The 12,517-nt window shown below is 56.6% G+C and overlaps 1 protein-coding gene across 1 annotated transcript; it reads left to right on the forward strand.

The window, feature by feature from the left end:
• Positions 1–3,221: 3,221 nt before the first annotated feature.
• On the forward strand, positions 3,222–10,456 carry KDELR1 (KDEL endoplasmic reticulum protein retention receptor 1). Its single transcript, XM_060085162.1, has 5 exons — positions 3,222–3,512; positions 4,181–4,281; positions 4,524–4,682; positions 8,429–8,681; positions 9,716–10,456. Exons 1-5 carry the CDS (start codon positions 3,422–3,424, stop codon positions 9,748–9,750), a joined length of 639 nt encoding a protein of 212 aa, XP_059941145.1. The 5' UTR covers positions 3,222–3,421; the 3' UTR covers positions 9,751–10,456.
• Positions 10,457–12,517: the final 2,061 nt, after the last annotated feature.

Here is a 12,517-nt window from a genome sequence, read left to right on the forward strand (position 1 = left end):
GGATAGAGAGGGAGATGGAGCGTCAGGTGTATGGGGCTGGGGAGAGGGATCAAAGTGTCAGAAATGGGGGGTTAGGAGACCTGAGGTATAGAGACCTGGGGAAAAGGGCTCAGAGAGGGAGAAGGAGATAGGGGGCAGAGAGCCCCCCAGAGGCCCCTGTTCCCCATTCAATCCCCGTCCTTCCCGGAGGCCCCTGGCCAACTTTCCCTGTCCTAGATCTGGGGATCCGCGTTCCCACCCCCACCCCTGCATCCCCTACCCCAGCCTTACCTTTTCATGACCCTGTTCTGTGGGGGGTATTGCGAGGGTGCCAGGAACGGAACCGGAGTCCAGCGACCCGAAGATTCGGTGGAGGGCTCAGGGAGCCGCGGAGGGGGTGGGGGGGCAGGCCCTGGGGCGGCGGCGGTGGCGGGGACCTCCTGCCCGTCCCTGGCTCCGGCTCTCCCTCCTCTTCTTCGGTCCGTCCTGCCCTGTCCGTCCCCCAAGGTTGCGGCCACTCAGACTAGGCGAGGACGCTGCTACACATGTTGCGCTGGAAGTTGGGCCCCGGACATTGCGGAGGCTGTCGGGGTGTCCTCTCGCTGCCCCGACCCCGTGGGGATCCCCCTCCGCCCACCCGGGGTGCCCCCCTCTGCCGCTTCAGCCCCGGCTCCTCCCCCCCGTCCATGTGTCCGGTCCCGCCTCTCCCTGGCTCATTCGCATCCCCCCCCTTTGTGCCCTTAGCGCTCCCCCCATCCCGCTTCTGTGTCTGTCTGTCTGTCTGGGTCACCTCTGAAGCCGGTGGCTTGTGTGTGTGTGTGTGTGTGTGTGTGTGTGTGTGTGTGTGTGGCTGAGGGGCAGAAGACTGCCTGTCGAGGAGACTGCTCGCCCCTTCCTCGCTTGGCCACCTCCAAACGACCCCCCCCCGGTTCCCCCACTCTTAAATACATACAGGCAGAAACACACACCATACACACACGCACCACCTCACTTCCCTGGGATTCCCCTCAACACCCCCGGAGCTTGAGGAGCGACACACACACACACACACACACACACACACGGGGGGGGGTCTGATGGGGCCGGGCTGCCACTGCCGTCAGGGGCTGTTCGGACAGACAGGAGGACACAGGCAGCCGGGGACGCCAGAAGCCCGGCCGGACGAAGGCAGGAGGCACAGAGCCCAGGTACACACCATTCATCCGGGTTTGGGGGGGGGCACGGAGGGAGGAAACTGGGGGGCCCGCGACACCCAGGCAGGTGGCTCAGGGTTGAGACGGACAGACAGACCCCTCCCTCCCTCCCTCAGCCGCCGCAGCCCTTACAGACACACCCCCACCCCCTCCATCAGCCTAGCCCCAGACACCCGGACACACAGATCCTCACCGGGCAGATGGCAGACGCACGAGAGATCCCTGGGGGCCGGGCGGACCCACCCGGGCCGACACCCCCCCAGCTGGGCACCGGTGGCCGTGGGAGGCTGTGGGCGGAGGGCGGCGGCCACAGCTTGGAGGAGCTGGAGCGGGAGGGATTCGCACACTCGCTCTGTTCTCACACACACACACTCGCTCGGGAGGTGATTAACATTCATTCCCCGTCCGCCCCTGCCGGGAGACCCACAGCCCCCCCCTTGGCCTCCCTGGGGACCCCTCCTCCTGCCAGGGCTGGGGGAGGGGGCCACCCCCCTCCCCAGCTCCCAGCTTCTGCCTTCCTCCTGGGACAAGAGAGTGAGGGGCTGCAAATAAAACGGGGAGGAAGGGGTGGGGACAGGCAGGGACTCAGGCCCCAGCACTGAGACATCAGACTGGGACCTGGACTCCAGAGCCCAGGGGCTGCCGCCCTCCGCCCGCTCTCCACTTTGAGGCTTGTGAAGCAGGAGGCCATTCCCAGACTTAGTTCTCCGCCATGCTAGGACCCATCTTTTGGCTTCTATTGCCCCGGAAGGCCATGCCTGCAAACTAGGTCTCCATCATGAAGCCAGGAGTCCAGACTCCTAGCCCCCTCCTCCCTCAGACCCAGAAATTGAAGTCCCCAGCCCCCTTCTCCTCCAGGACCCAGGAGTCCAGGCCCCCAGTCCCCTCCTCCCTCAGACCCAGGAGTCCAAGCCCCTAGCTCCCTTCTCCACTGCTACCCAGTAATCTGGGCCCCCTCCTCCAGGCCTGAGTCCCTTTTAGGCACTCAGACAAACTGACCCCTTAACACAAACCACCCTCAGGCACCCAATCCATCCAGCAATCTGAGGAAACTAATACCTCTGTACCCCTTCTTTTACTGACGGACCCTGACGTCCATCACCCGTGGGTACTCGGACATTCAGGAGGAAAGCAGTGTGTGTCCCCTCCTAGACACAGCCTGTTCCCCGCCCCCCAGACATAGCCTGTTCCTGGCTCTCAAGGCCAGCTGTCCAGCTCCTGCCCTTCCTGCTAGAGAGGCTAAGCCCAGCGCTTCTATAAAGTGCTGTGGTGGAGTGTGGCGCAGGACACCTGGGCTCCTGAGGGTGTGTATGTGTGCCTGTGAGGGGGCAGCTCCGGAGGAGGGGCTGGAGCCGGAGCTATGGGCTGCTGACTCCAGGGTCTGGGAGAGCAGGAGTAAAGCCTTAGATTTCTGAAAAAGAAGAGGCTGGACACCTGAATTTGTGGGTCCCAGAGGGAGGAAGGGATTGTGCAGCTAGATTCCTGGGTCTAGGATGCTTGAGACACAAGATTGTTGGGTTGGACTCTAAGTCCCAAGGAAGGGGGGCTAGACTCTTGGGTCTGAGGGAGGAGGGGCTGGGGTCCTGGACTCCTGGGTCCTGGGGGAGGAGGGGGTTGAGGTCCTGGACTCCTGGCTCCTGGGGGATGAAGGTGCTGGGGACCCAGACTTCTGAGTCTGAGAGAGGGACTGGGGGCTGCTCTCTTGTCTTTTGAGTGGATTGCAGCTGGAGGCCCCTGAAAAGCCAGCCTCTGGGTCCCTGTCTAGGATTTTTAAAGCTCAGAGACCTGCCTCCCGAATCGCTGTCAAGGGCAGAATCTGTGCGGCTGGGCTGCAACCTTTACAGAGGCACAGACTGCCTGGGGGAACTGGTGCCGGATTTGCAAGTTTCCGATCCCAGCGACCTCGCAAGTTCCTAGGAGGCGGCCTTAGAGGGGTAAATTCGGCGCCAACTCTGCAAGCGGGGAGGTGCCAGGTAGGGGGCGCCGGAGAGCCGGGACTCCGCCCTCGGGGGCGGAGCCTCCCGCCCGGACTCCTCCCCCTCCCGCCCGCCTCCCTCTTCCTAGCTCTGGCTCGGCCACCAGCTCCGGCCTCGGCGCCCCCGCCCAGAGCCCCCTCCCCGGAGCGGAGCCCACCCGAGGGCACCTCTCCCGGCCCCCAGCCCAGCCGCCCGGCCAGAACAGCAGCCCCGGGGGGCAGCCCCCCTTCAGCCTGACTCCCTCCAGCCCAGCCCTGCCAGATCCCCTCAACCATGAATCTCTTCCGATTCCTGGGAGACCTCTCCCACCTCCTAGCCATCATCTTGCTGCTGCTCAAAATCTGGAAGTCCCGCTCGTGTGCCGGTGAGACGCCCACCGGGGCCGGAGAAAGGGGGAGAGTGCGGGAGACGTTCCAGGACTCGGGGAAGGGTTTGGAGGCACAGGGGGACGGGTCCCTCCCCGCCACTGCTTGCTGGAGATCCCCCTTCCAGGTCCGGGGTCACCAGGGGGTCAGCTCCTTTTCCCAGACTGGGGATGCATCCAGTTTGGTGAGGGTGGCTCCAGGAACCCAATTCAGCCTCCCCCGGCCCCTATCTGGGTGGCCTTAGGGTTCCCAGGGCTGGGAACAGGGAGCTGTGGCAGGCAGGGAGGCGGCTGGGAGTTGGTGACGTGGACTGTGGCCGCCAGAAAGGGAGCGGCAGGTAGGCGACCTGTTCCGGAGGGCGGAGGTCAAGTGGGGTCCTCCCGAGGCTCCACCCTGGATCCGGACTGTGGGAGGACCCCGAGGGGGCCGGAGGTGGCCACGAGGCCTAGCCTGGGACAGAGCCTCGGGCTGGAGTAGCTTTGGGGCCGGGCTGCCCCCTGCCTGTGGGCCGTGGGAAAGGGCCCTGCTTAGGCCGGCGGGGCTGGGGAGGCCTCCAGGGACAGCTGCACTCCAGAACCCCTCTGGCTCGCCCGGGGCCCTGGGCCGCGGTTTGTTGGCCGTGCAGCCCACCTTCAGCCTCCCCCATCCCCATTTCTCTGGACCGCAGGGATTTCGGGGAAGAGCCAGGTCCTGTTTGCTGTGGTGTTCACTGCCCGCTACCTGGACCTCTTCACCAACTACATCTCACTCTACAACACGTGCATGAAGGTAAAGCCTTTTCCTAACCTGCCGGGCCCTCCTGAGGGGGGAGCCGGGGAGGGTCCAAGGGAGGAGGGAATGTGGGTCCCAGACTTTTGGGTCTGAGGGAGGAGGGGGCTAGGGGTCCAGACTGCTAAGCCTGAGGGGGGAGAGGCTGGGGGCCTGGACTCCTGGGGCTGGGTCTAAGTCTACTGGGGGCTCGGACCCTGTGCTTGGAGCTGAAGCACCCTCCTCATCCTCCCCTTCGACAGGTGGTCTACATCGCCTGTTCTTTCACCACGGTCTGGATGATTTACAGCAAGTTCAAAGCCACTTACGATGGGAACCACGACACGTTCCGAGTGGAGTTCCTTGTTGTTCCCACGGCCATCCTGGCGTTCCTGGTCAACCATGACTTTACCCCTCTAGAGGTAGGCCACCTGCAGGGTCTGTAGTGGTGGGGTGGGCTGTGGGAGAACAGCAGTTGACAGTGGACCCACTCAGAGGCTTCCTTCTGTAGGGTTTGCTCAGACTTCCTTCTTTTAGGACATAAAGTTCAAAACAGGGGCTCTGGAGTCAGATGATAGTAATGTAACAGCAGCAGCACTCACTATGTGCCAGACGCTGCTCTCAGCATTTCACATACATTAACTCATTACTTTTCATAGCAGCCCCATTTTATAGGTGAGAAAACTGAGGCTTAGGGAGTTGAAATGACTCTTCCAAAGTCATTGGCCTAATGAATAGTTCAGGAGTTGGGAACGGGGCTCTGGGGGGCCAGGCTACTTGGGTTTGGATCTGTTACTTTCTATTAGCATGACCTTGGGCATGGAACTTGACCTTTCTGTGCCTCAGTTTCCCTATTTGTAAAGTCGAGATCAGGTCATTGTGAGGATTTACCGAGATTAGACAGCATCACGTAGTGGTTAGACACAGAGACTCTAGAACCAGAGAACTGGGATTTGAAGCCCATTTAGCAGCTGTGAGACTTTGGGCGAGTCATGTAATTTCTCTGTGCCTCAGTCTTCTTGTCTGTGAAATGAGGATAATCAGTTCCTACTTCATAGGCTTTGATGAGGGGTTAATATTGGTAAAGCACAGTGTCTGGCAGTAGGTAGGAAGTGCGGTCCATGTTTGTTCAGTGCCTGCAGTGCTTAGGACCATGTGGATCCTTTTACTCCTAAACGTTAGCTGTCATGGTTTTTATTGCATGGCATTTTGGTGGGACCTGTACAAATTCCTGGGAGGAATTTTGAGAGGGCCTTTGCTAAATCTGTGATCTGCCTCCTGGGGCTGGCAGGTATCAAATTCAGAGCAGTCTTTCCTCCCCCAGGACCACTCACTCCTGCCTTGTAAGAAGCTGGCCCTGGGACTTCCCTGGCAGTCCAGTGATTAAGACTACACACTTCCAAGGCAGGGGGCATGGGTTCGATCCCTGGTCGGGGAACTAAGATTCTGCAAGCCGCCACTGAGCAGCCAGATGTGATGATGTTTTCAACACAAGCCACAATTCAGGAGTTTTCCTGAGGGATCTCACTTTACAGTTTTGGCTACAGATTCCAGATCTATTTCTAAAAGCACCCTGCAGGCTAGACAAATCTGACTGAGGGTGACTTTGACCCAGGGGTCCCAGAAGTGTCAGAGGGAGGCTGCACTGCACTGTGGCAGGAGCCCCAAGCTTGGCTGCAGGGCCTGGACTTTGCAAATTTATCATCAGCATCACCTTGCATGGAGCACCCACTGAGCTGGGCCCATTTTGCAGATGGGGAGACCGAGGCTGGGGGAAGGCAGTGGGGCTTGCTCCAGGTGGAGGAGGCTGGACCAGGACCCAGGATTATTGACTCCAGCTTGTGTGGTTCCCTCATTCAGAGGTGGGGAGGTCACTTGTGCAAAGTATTGGCACCAATTGTGTGTCCTGCTCCGAGCTGGCCATTCCAAATCTGTCATCATCCCGTCTGATCCCTCGGCCTCCTGGGGAAGTGGATATCCTCATCCCTATTTCTTGGAGGACTGAGGTGAGGCTCAGAGGGGAGACCTCACAGAATTTGAACCCAGGTCTGCCTGCTTTCAAAGCCCATGCTATCAATAGGTGCATGTTGAAAAATTATTTTTTGATCATAGAAGGAAACAATTCTTTAAAAATTCAGACGTCACAAATAGATAAAGTAAAATGCAATAGTCCTTCTCTCTCCTCTTACGTCATGATGCTCCTCCCCAAGGCTAACAATCGGTATGTATCAATTTAATGGGTATGTTTCCCGAGAGCCTCAAGTAACCTGATATACTAAGAACCTCGCTGGTGGATTCTGAGTAATTATGGGAACAAGCCCTGAAGTCTAGCTGCCTGGGTAGGAATCTGTTTCCACCCACATCTTAGCTGTGTGGCCTTGGACGAGTTACTGATCCCGTGGGCCTCAGTCTCCTCATCTGTATAAGGGGGATACAGTCTCCTCATCTGTATAAGGGGGATAACAATAGAACTTACCTCATAGGGTTAAGGCATAAGCCAGTTAATACCCATAAGGTGCATAGAACAGTGCCTTGGATGTAGTAAATGCTATATAAACGTCAGTTCTTAGGAATACATCCTGATGGTCCCCACTTCCTTCCCACAAACCAAAACAACCCAGGAGGAACCACACCTGCCAGCTGGTTTTGTTGTCTGAGCGGAGGTTTCGGTGGGTCTACAGATCACAAGTCATCCCAGGTGGGACTTTCAGGGAGCTGAGGACTGAAAAGGGGCTGACAGCTGTCTGCCATCTCTTCGTCTCTCCCTCCTGTGATGCCCTGTCCTGCTCACGAATGATGCTTGTCACTGCTCCCTAAATGGTGGCCTGTGACAAGCACTTGGGGACCTTGCTTCCAATCGCTCATGCATTCATCCAGGCATCGAATATGTGCCAGGCACTGTGCCAGGTGCTGGGCCCACAGGGTGCCCAAGATGTAGGCTCCTGGGCCTCATGGAGCCCACAGTCTGGTCAGAGCTGCCAGGAAGAAGATAAGACAGGGGATGTGACCATCCAGGGGGAAGGATGGTCAGGGAGCACCTCTCTCAGGAGGCGACTGATGAGCTGAGGTTGGAAGGAGGTGGAAAAGGCAGAATGTGACTGTCTGGGGGAAGAGCTGAAGGAACAGCAAGTGCAAAGGCCCTGGGGCAGGAAGGAGCATGGTGTGTTGGAGGACCAGATGGAAGGCCCAGGTAGTGTAGCCTGGAGGGCGAGGGGAGGGAGTAGAAGATGAAGCTGGATCGAGGAGGGCCTTGAAGGCCCAGGTTAGGACCTTGGGTTTTATTCTGGATGTGATAAGAAGTAGCTACAAGAGGGTTTTAAGCCAGGGAGTGACACAGTCTGATTTATGTCTCTAAAGATTGCACATTGAATGTCACCCCTACCAGGGCAGGAAAATCATCCCCTTTTTGGGGGTGGGGGGAGCTATGCCACGTGGTTTGTGGGATCTTAGTTCCCCAAACAGGGATTGAACCTGGGCCCTCAGCAGTGAAAATATGGAGCCCTCACCACTGGACCGCCAAGGAATTCCCAAAATCATCCCCATTTTAGAGGTGAGGAAGCAGAGGCTCCGAGAATCTGGGTCTCTTGCCCAAGATCTCATAGAAGGGACATCTCACAGCCAAGATCCCAACCTGGGCTGCCCTTGGGAGAGGTGTAATTTCAAAGTGCTCACAAACACCGGCTCAGAACCCTTGGTTCAAATCCCAGCTCTGCCGCTTCCTAGCCACGTCCTGGGCAAGTCTCTTACCCTCTCTGGGCCTCAGTTTCCTCATCGGTAGAAGGGGATGCTGGGAATTCCCTGGTGGTCCAGTGGTTAGGACTTGGTGTTTTCACTTCCAGGGCCCAGGTTCCCTCCCTGGTCGGGGAACTAAGATCCCTCAAGCCTTGCGGCACAACCAAGAAACAACAACCAAAAAAGAAGGGGATGCTGATAATAGTACCTCCCTCATGGGGTCATCATGGGGATTAAACGAGAGAATACAGGTGGGGCAGGAAAGTGGTGTCTGGCACACAGTGAGTGACCGGCAGGCGTAGTGGTACCTGTCACCCACTCTCCAACATCACTGTACCTGTAGCCACGATGTCTGCCATCCTCACCCTTCTCTTCTGCCCTGTTTCCCCTCCCGCCTCGTCCTGCCCTCTGCTCCCACGCCCCGGCCTCCCTGCAGATCCTCTGGACCTTCTCCATCTACCTGGAGTCCGTGGCCATCCTGCCGCAGCTGTTCATGGTGAGCAAGACAGGCGAGGCGGAGACCATCACCAGCCACTACCTGTTTGCGCTGGGTGTCTACCGCACGCTCTATCTCTTCAACTGGATCTGGCGCTACCACTTCGAAGGCTTCTTCGACCTCATCGCCATCGTGGCAGGCCTGGTCCAGACGGTCCTCTACTGTGATTTCTTCTACCTCTACATCACCAAAGGTAGCCAGCATGGGGGGCCGGCTGGTAGGGAGCCTGCTCCTTCCCCAGCTCCCACCCTCCCTGGGGCCCCAGCTTCGTCTCCCCAGCCCTGGATCCCTCGAGGGAATATAGGACAAAGAGAGGGGCAGGGGTGGCCTCTGATGTTTCCTCTCTTGGAATGTGTCCTAAGCCCTCCTCCTGCCCCAAGGTTCCAGATCCAAAGTCTTTCAGTCTCACACCCGTAACAGATCCAGAATTCCCGTCTCCCAGGCCCCAGCAGTGCTCAGAGAAGGGAGGGCCTCCTCTCTGCTCATGGACCTCTGTCCTTACCCTCAGGGACTCAGGCCCACCAAGATTCATTCATTCATTCAACCAACAAATCTATGGAGCCCTCTCTATGTCCCTGGCCGGGGCTAGGCTCTGGGGATACAACCTTAGGAGAAAAGATGGACAAGGCCCTCCGCTCCCTTTGTACTGTAGTCGGGGGAGGTGGTGAATAAACAAGAGAGATGATTGCCGACAGGGAGAAGGGCAGTGACAGAAAGAAACCAGGGGTGTGTTGGTGGACAACGGTGGAGGGTGAGGGGGTTACTTTACATGGAGGGGGTGTGGTCGGGGGAGGCCTTTCAGAGATGATGATTAAAGCAAAGACCTTCGAAGTTCAGTCAGTGAGTGTGAAGGGAAGAGGAGACAGGAGGACAGAGGCCTGAAGGCAGCCACGCCCCGTGAGGATTAAGGCTTGGAGGGCCGAAGCGGGTGGTCTCGCCCAGCCAGCCCTGCCAGGCCCTCTGACCACAGCGCCGCCCCCCCACCCCCAGAACCAAGGCCTCCAGCCCTTCCAGGATGGAAGAGGAGCAGCCAGCATTAGGAGAAATGGGGCCTCGTCCGGGAGCCTGGTCCCCGGCCCCACCCCCAGCTGATAATCCGGAGTCCTGGGGCTGCCCCTCCTGCATCTCTGCCCAGCCCAGCATCCAAGCCCCTGCTGTGGGCGTGGGGGGCTGTCCCCTCCGCGAGGGACCCCTTGGTCATGCCCGCCCCCTTTTCTCTCCTCCCAGTCCTCAAGGGGAAGAAGCTGAGTTTGCCGGCGTAGCCCTGGTCTTTGCCATCCCTCTCCAGGGCAGCTGCGAGAGGCAGAGGAAGGCGACGAAAGACGAAGAGCCTTCCCATCCAGGGGAACTTTTTTAAGAACCCACCTCTCGGTACTCCCCAGCCCTGCTCCTGCCGGGTTTCAGGGGGCAGTGGAGGACCCAAGTCTTGGGGGAGCTCAGGACCTGGGCTGTTTGTAGTTTTTTTGCCTTTTAGAGAAGAAAAAAAAAATCTTTCCACTATTTAGGTTTTGATTCTGATGACTCCTTTCTTTTCTACTTTCTGGCCCCAATTTTTATAAACTGTTTTCGAGTGTCCTGTGGGGCACGGCGGGGTTGGAGATCTTTTCCCTCCCCCGAGCCCCCTGGCTTCCTTCTGGATCCTAACCCCTCAGCCCCACCGGTTGCCAAACACTAAATCTGCCGACACCCGCCTGCCAGACCTCCCATCGTTGCCATGGACACAACCCCCATCCCCCCCAAAAAAACTTCTGCACTGGGGAGAGGGAAAAGGGGAGGGAAGTTCTCCCCTGATTTTTCATAATAATTTTTTCCAGAGTTTGGGTTTTTTGGTCATGTCCTTGTGTTTTGGCAATTTAGGGGCGCATGGGAAGGGGGTTGGCCCAAGGGTCACCATGGCTCTATGGCCACGTTTTTGTACAGAACTGATGGTTGATTCTTTGTTCTCTTGAAATAAACTGAGGAAAACGATGCCTCTCTTTGGCTACTCCTTGCCCTCTCTCTGGCGTTTGTGGGGTCCGCCCAGCACCCCAGCCCCTCTCTCTGCTTCTGCTTTATCCCGTCTGCCATCCGCAGGCGATCCAGGCCTGAGAGGAGCAGGGAGATTAGAAACTGGGCTTCCTGAGACTCTGAGCTGCACCCTGACTCCTCATGACTCCACCAGGGAAGAGGTTGTGGAGGAAAAAAAATCTCAAAGATTCTTCTTATCTTGGCACAGAACTTCCCTGACAATTCTCCCTAATCTAAGGGTTGCAGAGGACAACCTCCAAAAGCCTGTGATTTGGAAGTCACCAAGGGACAGCCCCCGTCCCCCCATCATTTTGTATTGTATTGAACTGCTTTATGTTTTCTTAAAAAAAAAAAAAAAAAAAGGAATTGGTTGCCAGCCTTTAAAAACCAGATTTTCACCTTAAAATCGGGATTTCTGGCTTCTCTTGAAAAAAACCCCGTCAGTCTGAGAATGCCGGGTCCTCGTGTCTGGGTGGCGGCAGATGGCTGGAGTGAATGGCTGGGACGTGAGCCTCCCCTCCCTCCACCACCAAGCCCCCAGGACTTGGCTGAGGGGTGGATACCATCTCTTACTGGGCTGACGCTGTTGTTTTGTGGTTTTGTGAAGTTCAAAGGAAAGTCAAATCTTTTCCATGTTTCCCTCCAGATTGGCTTCACACCTGGCCTTTCCTTCACTTGGTTTACTTGCTTGGCCCTTGTAACCTTTTGGAGTTCTGCCCCCTGATTTCGCCAAATGCCCTAGATGTCTGCTGAGAATTTCCTTAGCCGCCTCCAGTTCTTCCGTAGGATGGCTCTGGAAGCTTCCGGAGGCAGGTAGCTGGCGTTTCTGAGTGTTTCATAAGCGCCAGGCAATGTGCGTCACACAGGTGAGCTTGTGGGACCCTCAGAGCACCCTCGCTTTGTTGCGGAGGAAATCGAGGCTTAGCCGGGTGAGCAGCAGAGGTGGGGTTGGTACCCTGGCTTCCTGCTGCTGGATCCTGTATGTTTAACCACTGCTGTGGGGTTTTTCAAAGGTTTTTTTCTTTCTTTCTTGTAAGCTAAGCCAACGGACCTTCTGTTTAGAGGAATTTGTCCAGAAGCCTCATATGGAAAATGCAGGAGCAGGGCTGCTTGGGTTGATTCAGGGTCGGGAGGGGGCACCTCTTTGAACGCAGCCCTCAAACCATCAATCTAAATCTGGTCCAAGCCTCTAGTTTGATAGCCAGCCCCGCTCAGGCCCAGAGAGATGAAGTGACACGTCCCAGGTGATCCAGCTAGTGACAGAGTGAGGGCCAGAGCTCTGGGTCCTCCCGTTTGCCATGCCGGAACCCTGCCCACTCCACCGCATGGCTGCCGTTTCCTCCAGGTGCCCACAGGGACCACGGCCTACTTCCTTCTGCACCCTCAGCACTGAGCACTGCCACACAGGAAACCAAAAAAGGGGACCACGGAGCCCACATTTGCCTCCCCACAAACTCACGTTGCTTTTCCCAGTTTGTAAATGAATGCTCTGCAGCCACTGTGACCCCTGTGTGGGTGTGTTTGGTTTGGCCAGCAAAACAGTAAGCTTTTTTTTTTGGTATTCCTTGCCAACTAATTCCACATAAAAAGAAACGGATGTCTGGTTGTTCTAGAAAAACTAGAAGGTTCTAGAGCGGCACTATCCAATACGGTGACCATTAGCACTTGAAATGTGGCAACCCCAAATTGAGATGTGCTGTCCTTGTAAAATAGGCGAAGGATTTCAGAAACTTAGTGCAGTAGAATGTAAGCTACCTGGCTAGTAATTTTTTATACTGATGACATGTTGAAATGATCATATTTTGGATATACTGGGTTAAATAAAATACATGAAAATTCATTTCACTTGTTTCATTCTACTTTTCTTCACGTGGCCAGCTGACAAGTTTAAATGCTATCCCCCATGGCTCACACTTTGTTTCCATTGGACAGCGCTGCTCTATAATTTTTTTTTTTTTTTTTTTTTGGCTGCATCGTGGCATGTGGGATCTTAGTTCTGCAGCCAGGGATCGAAACTGTGCC

This window comes from Mesoplodon densirostris, chromosome 19, assembly GCF_025265405.1.
Source record: "Mesoplodon densirostris isolate mMesDen1 chromosome 19, mMesDen1 primary haplotype, whole genome shotgun sequence".
Taxonomy (NCBI): Eukaryota; Metazoa; Chordata; class Mammalia; order Artiodactyla; family Ziphiidae; genus Mesoplodon; species Mesoplodon densirostris.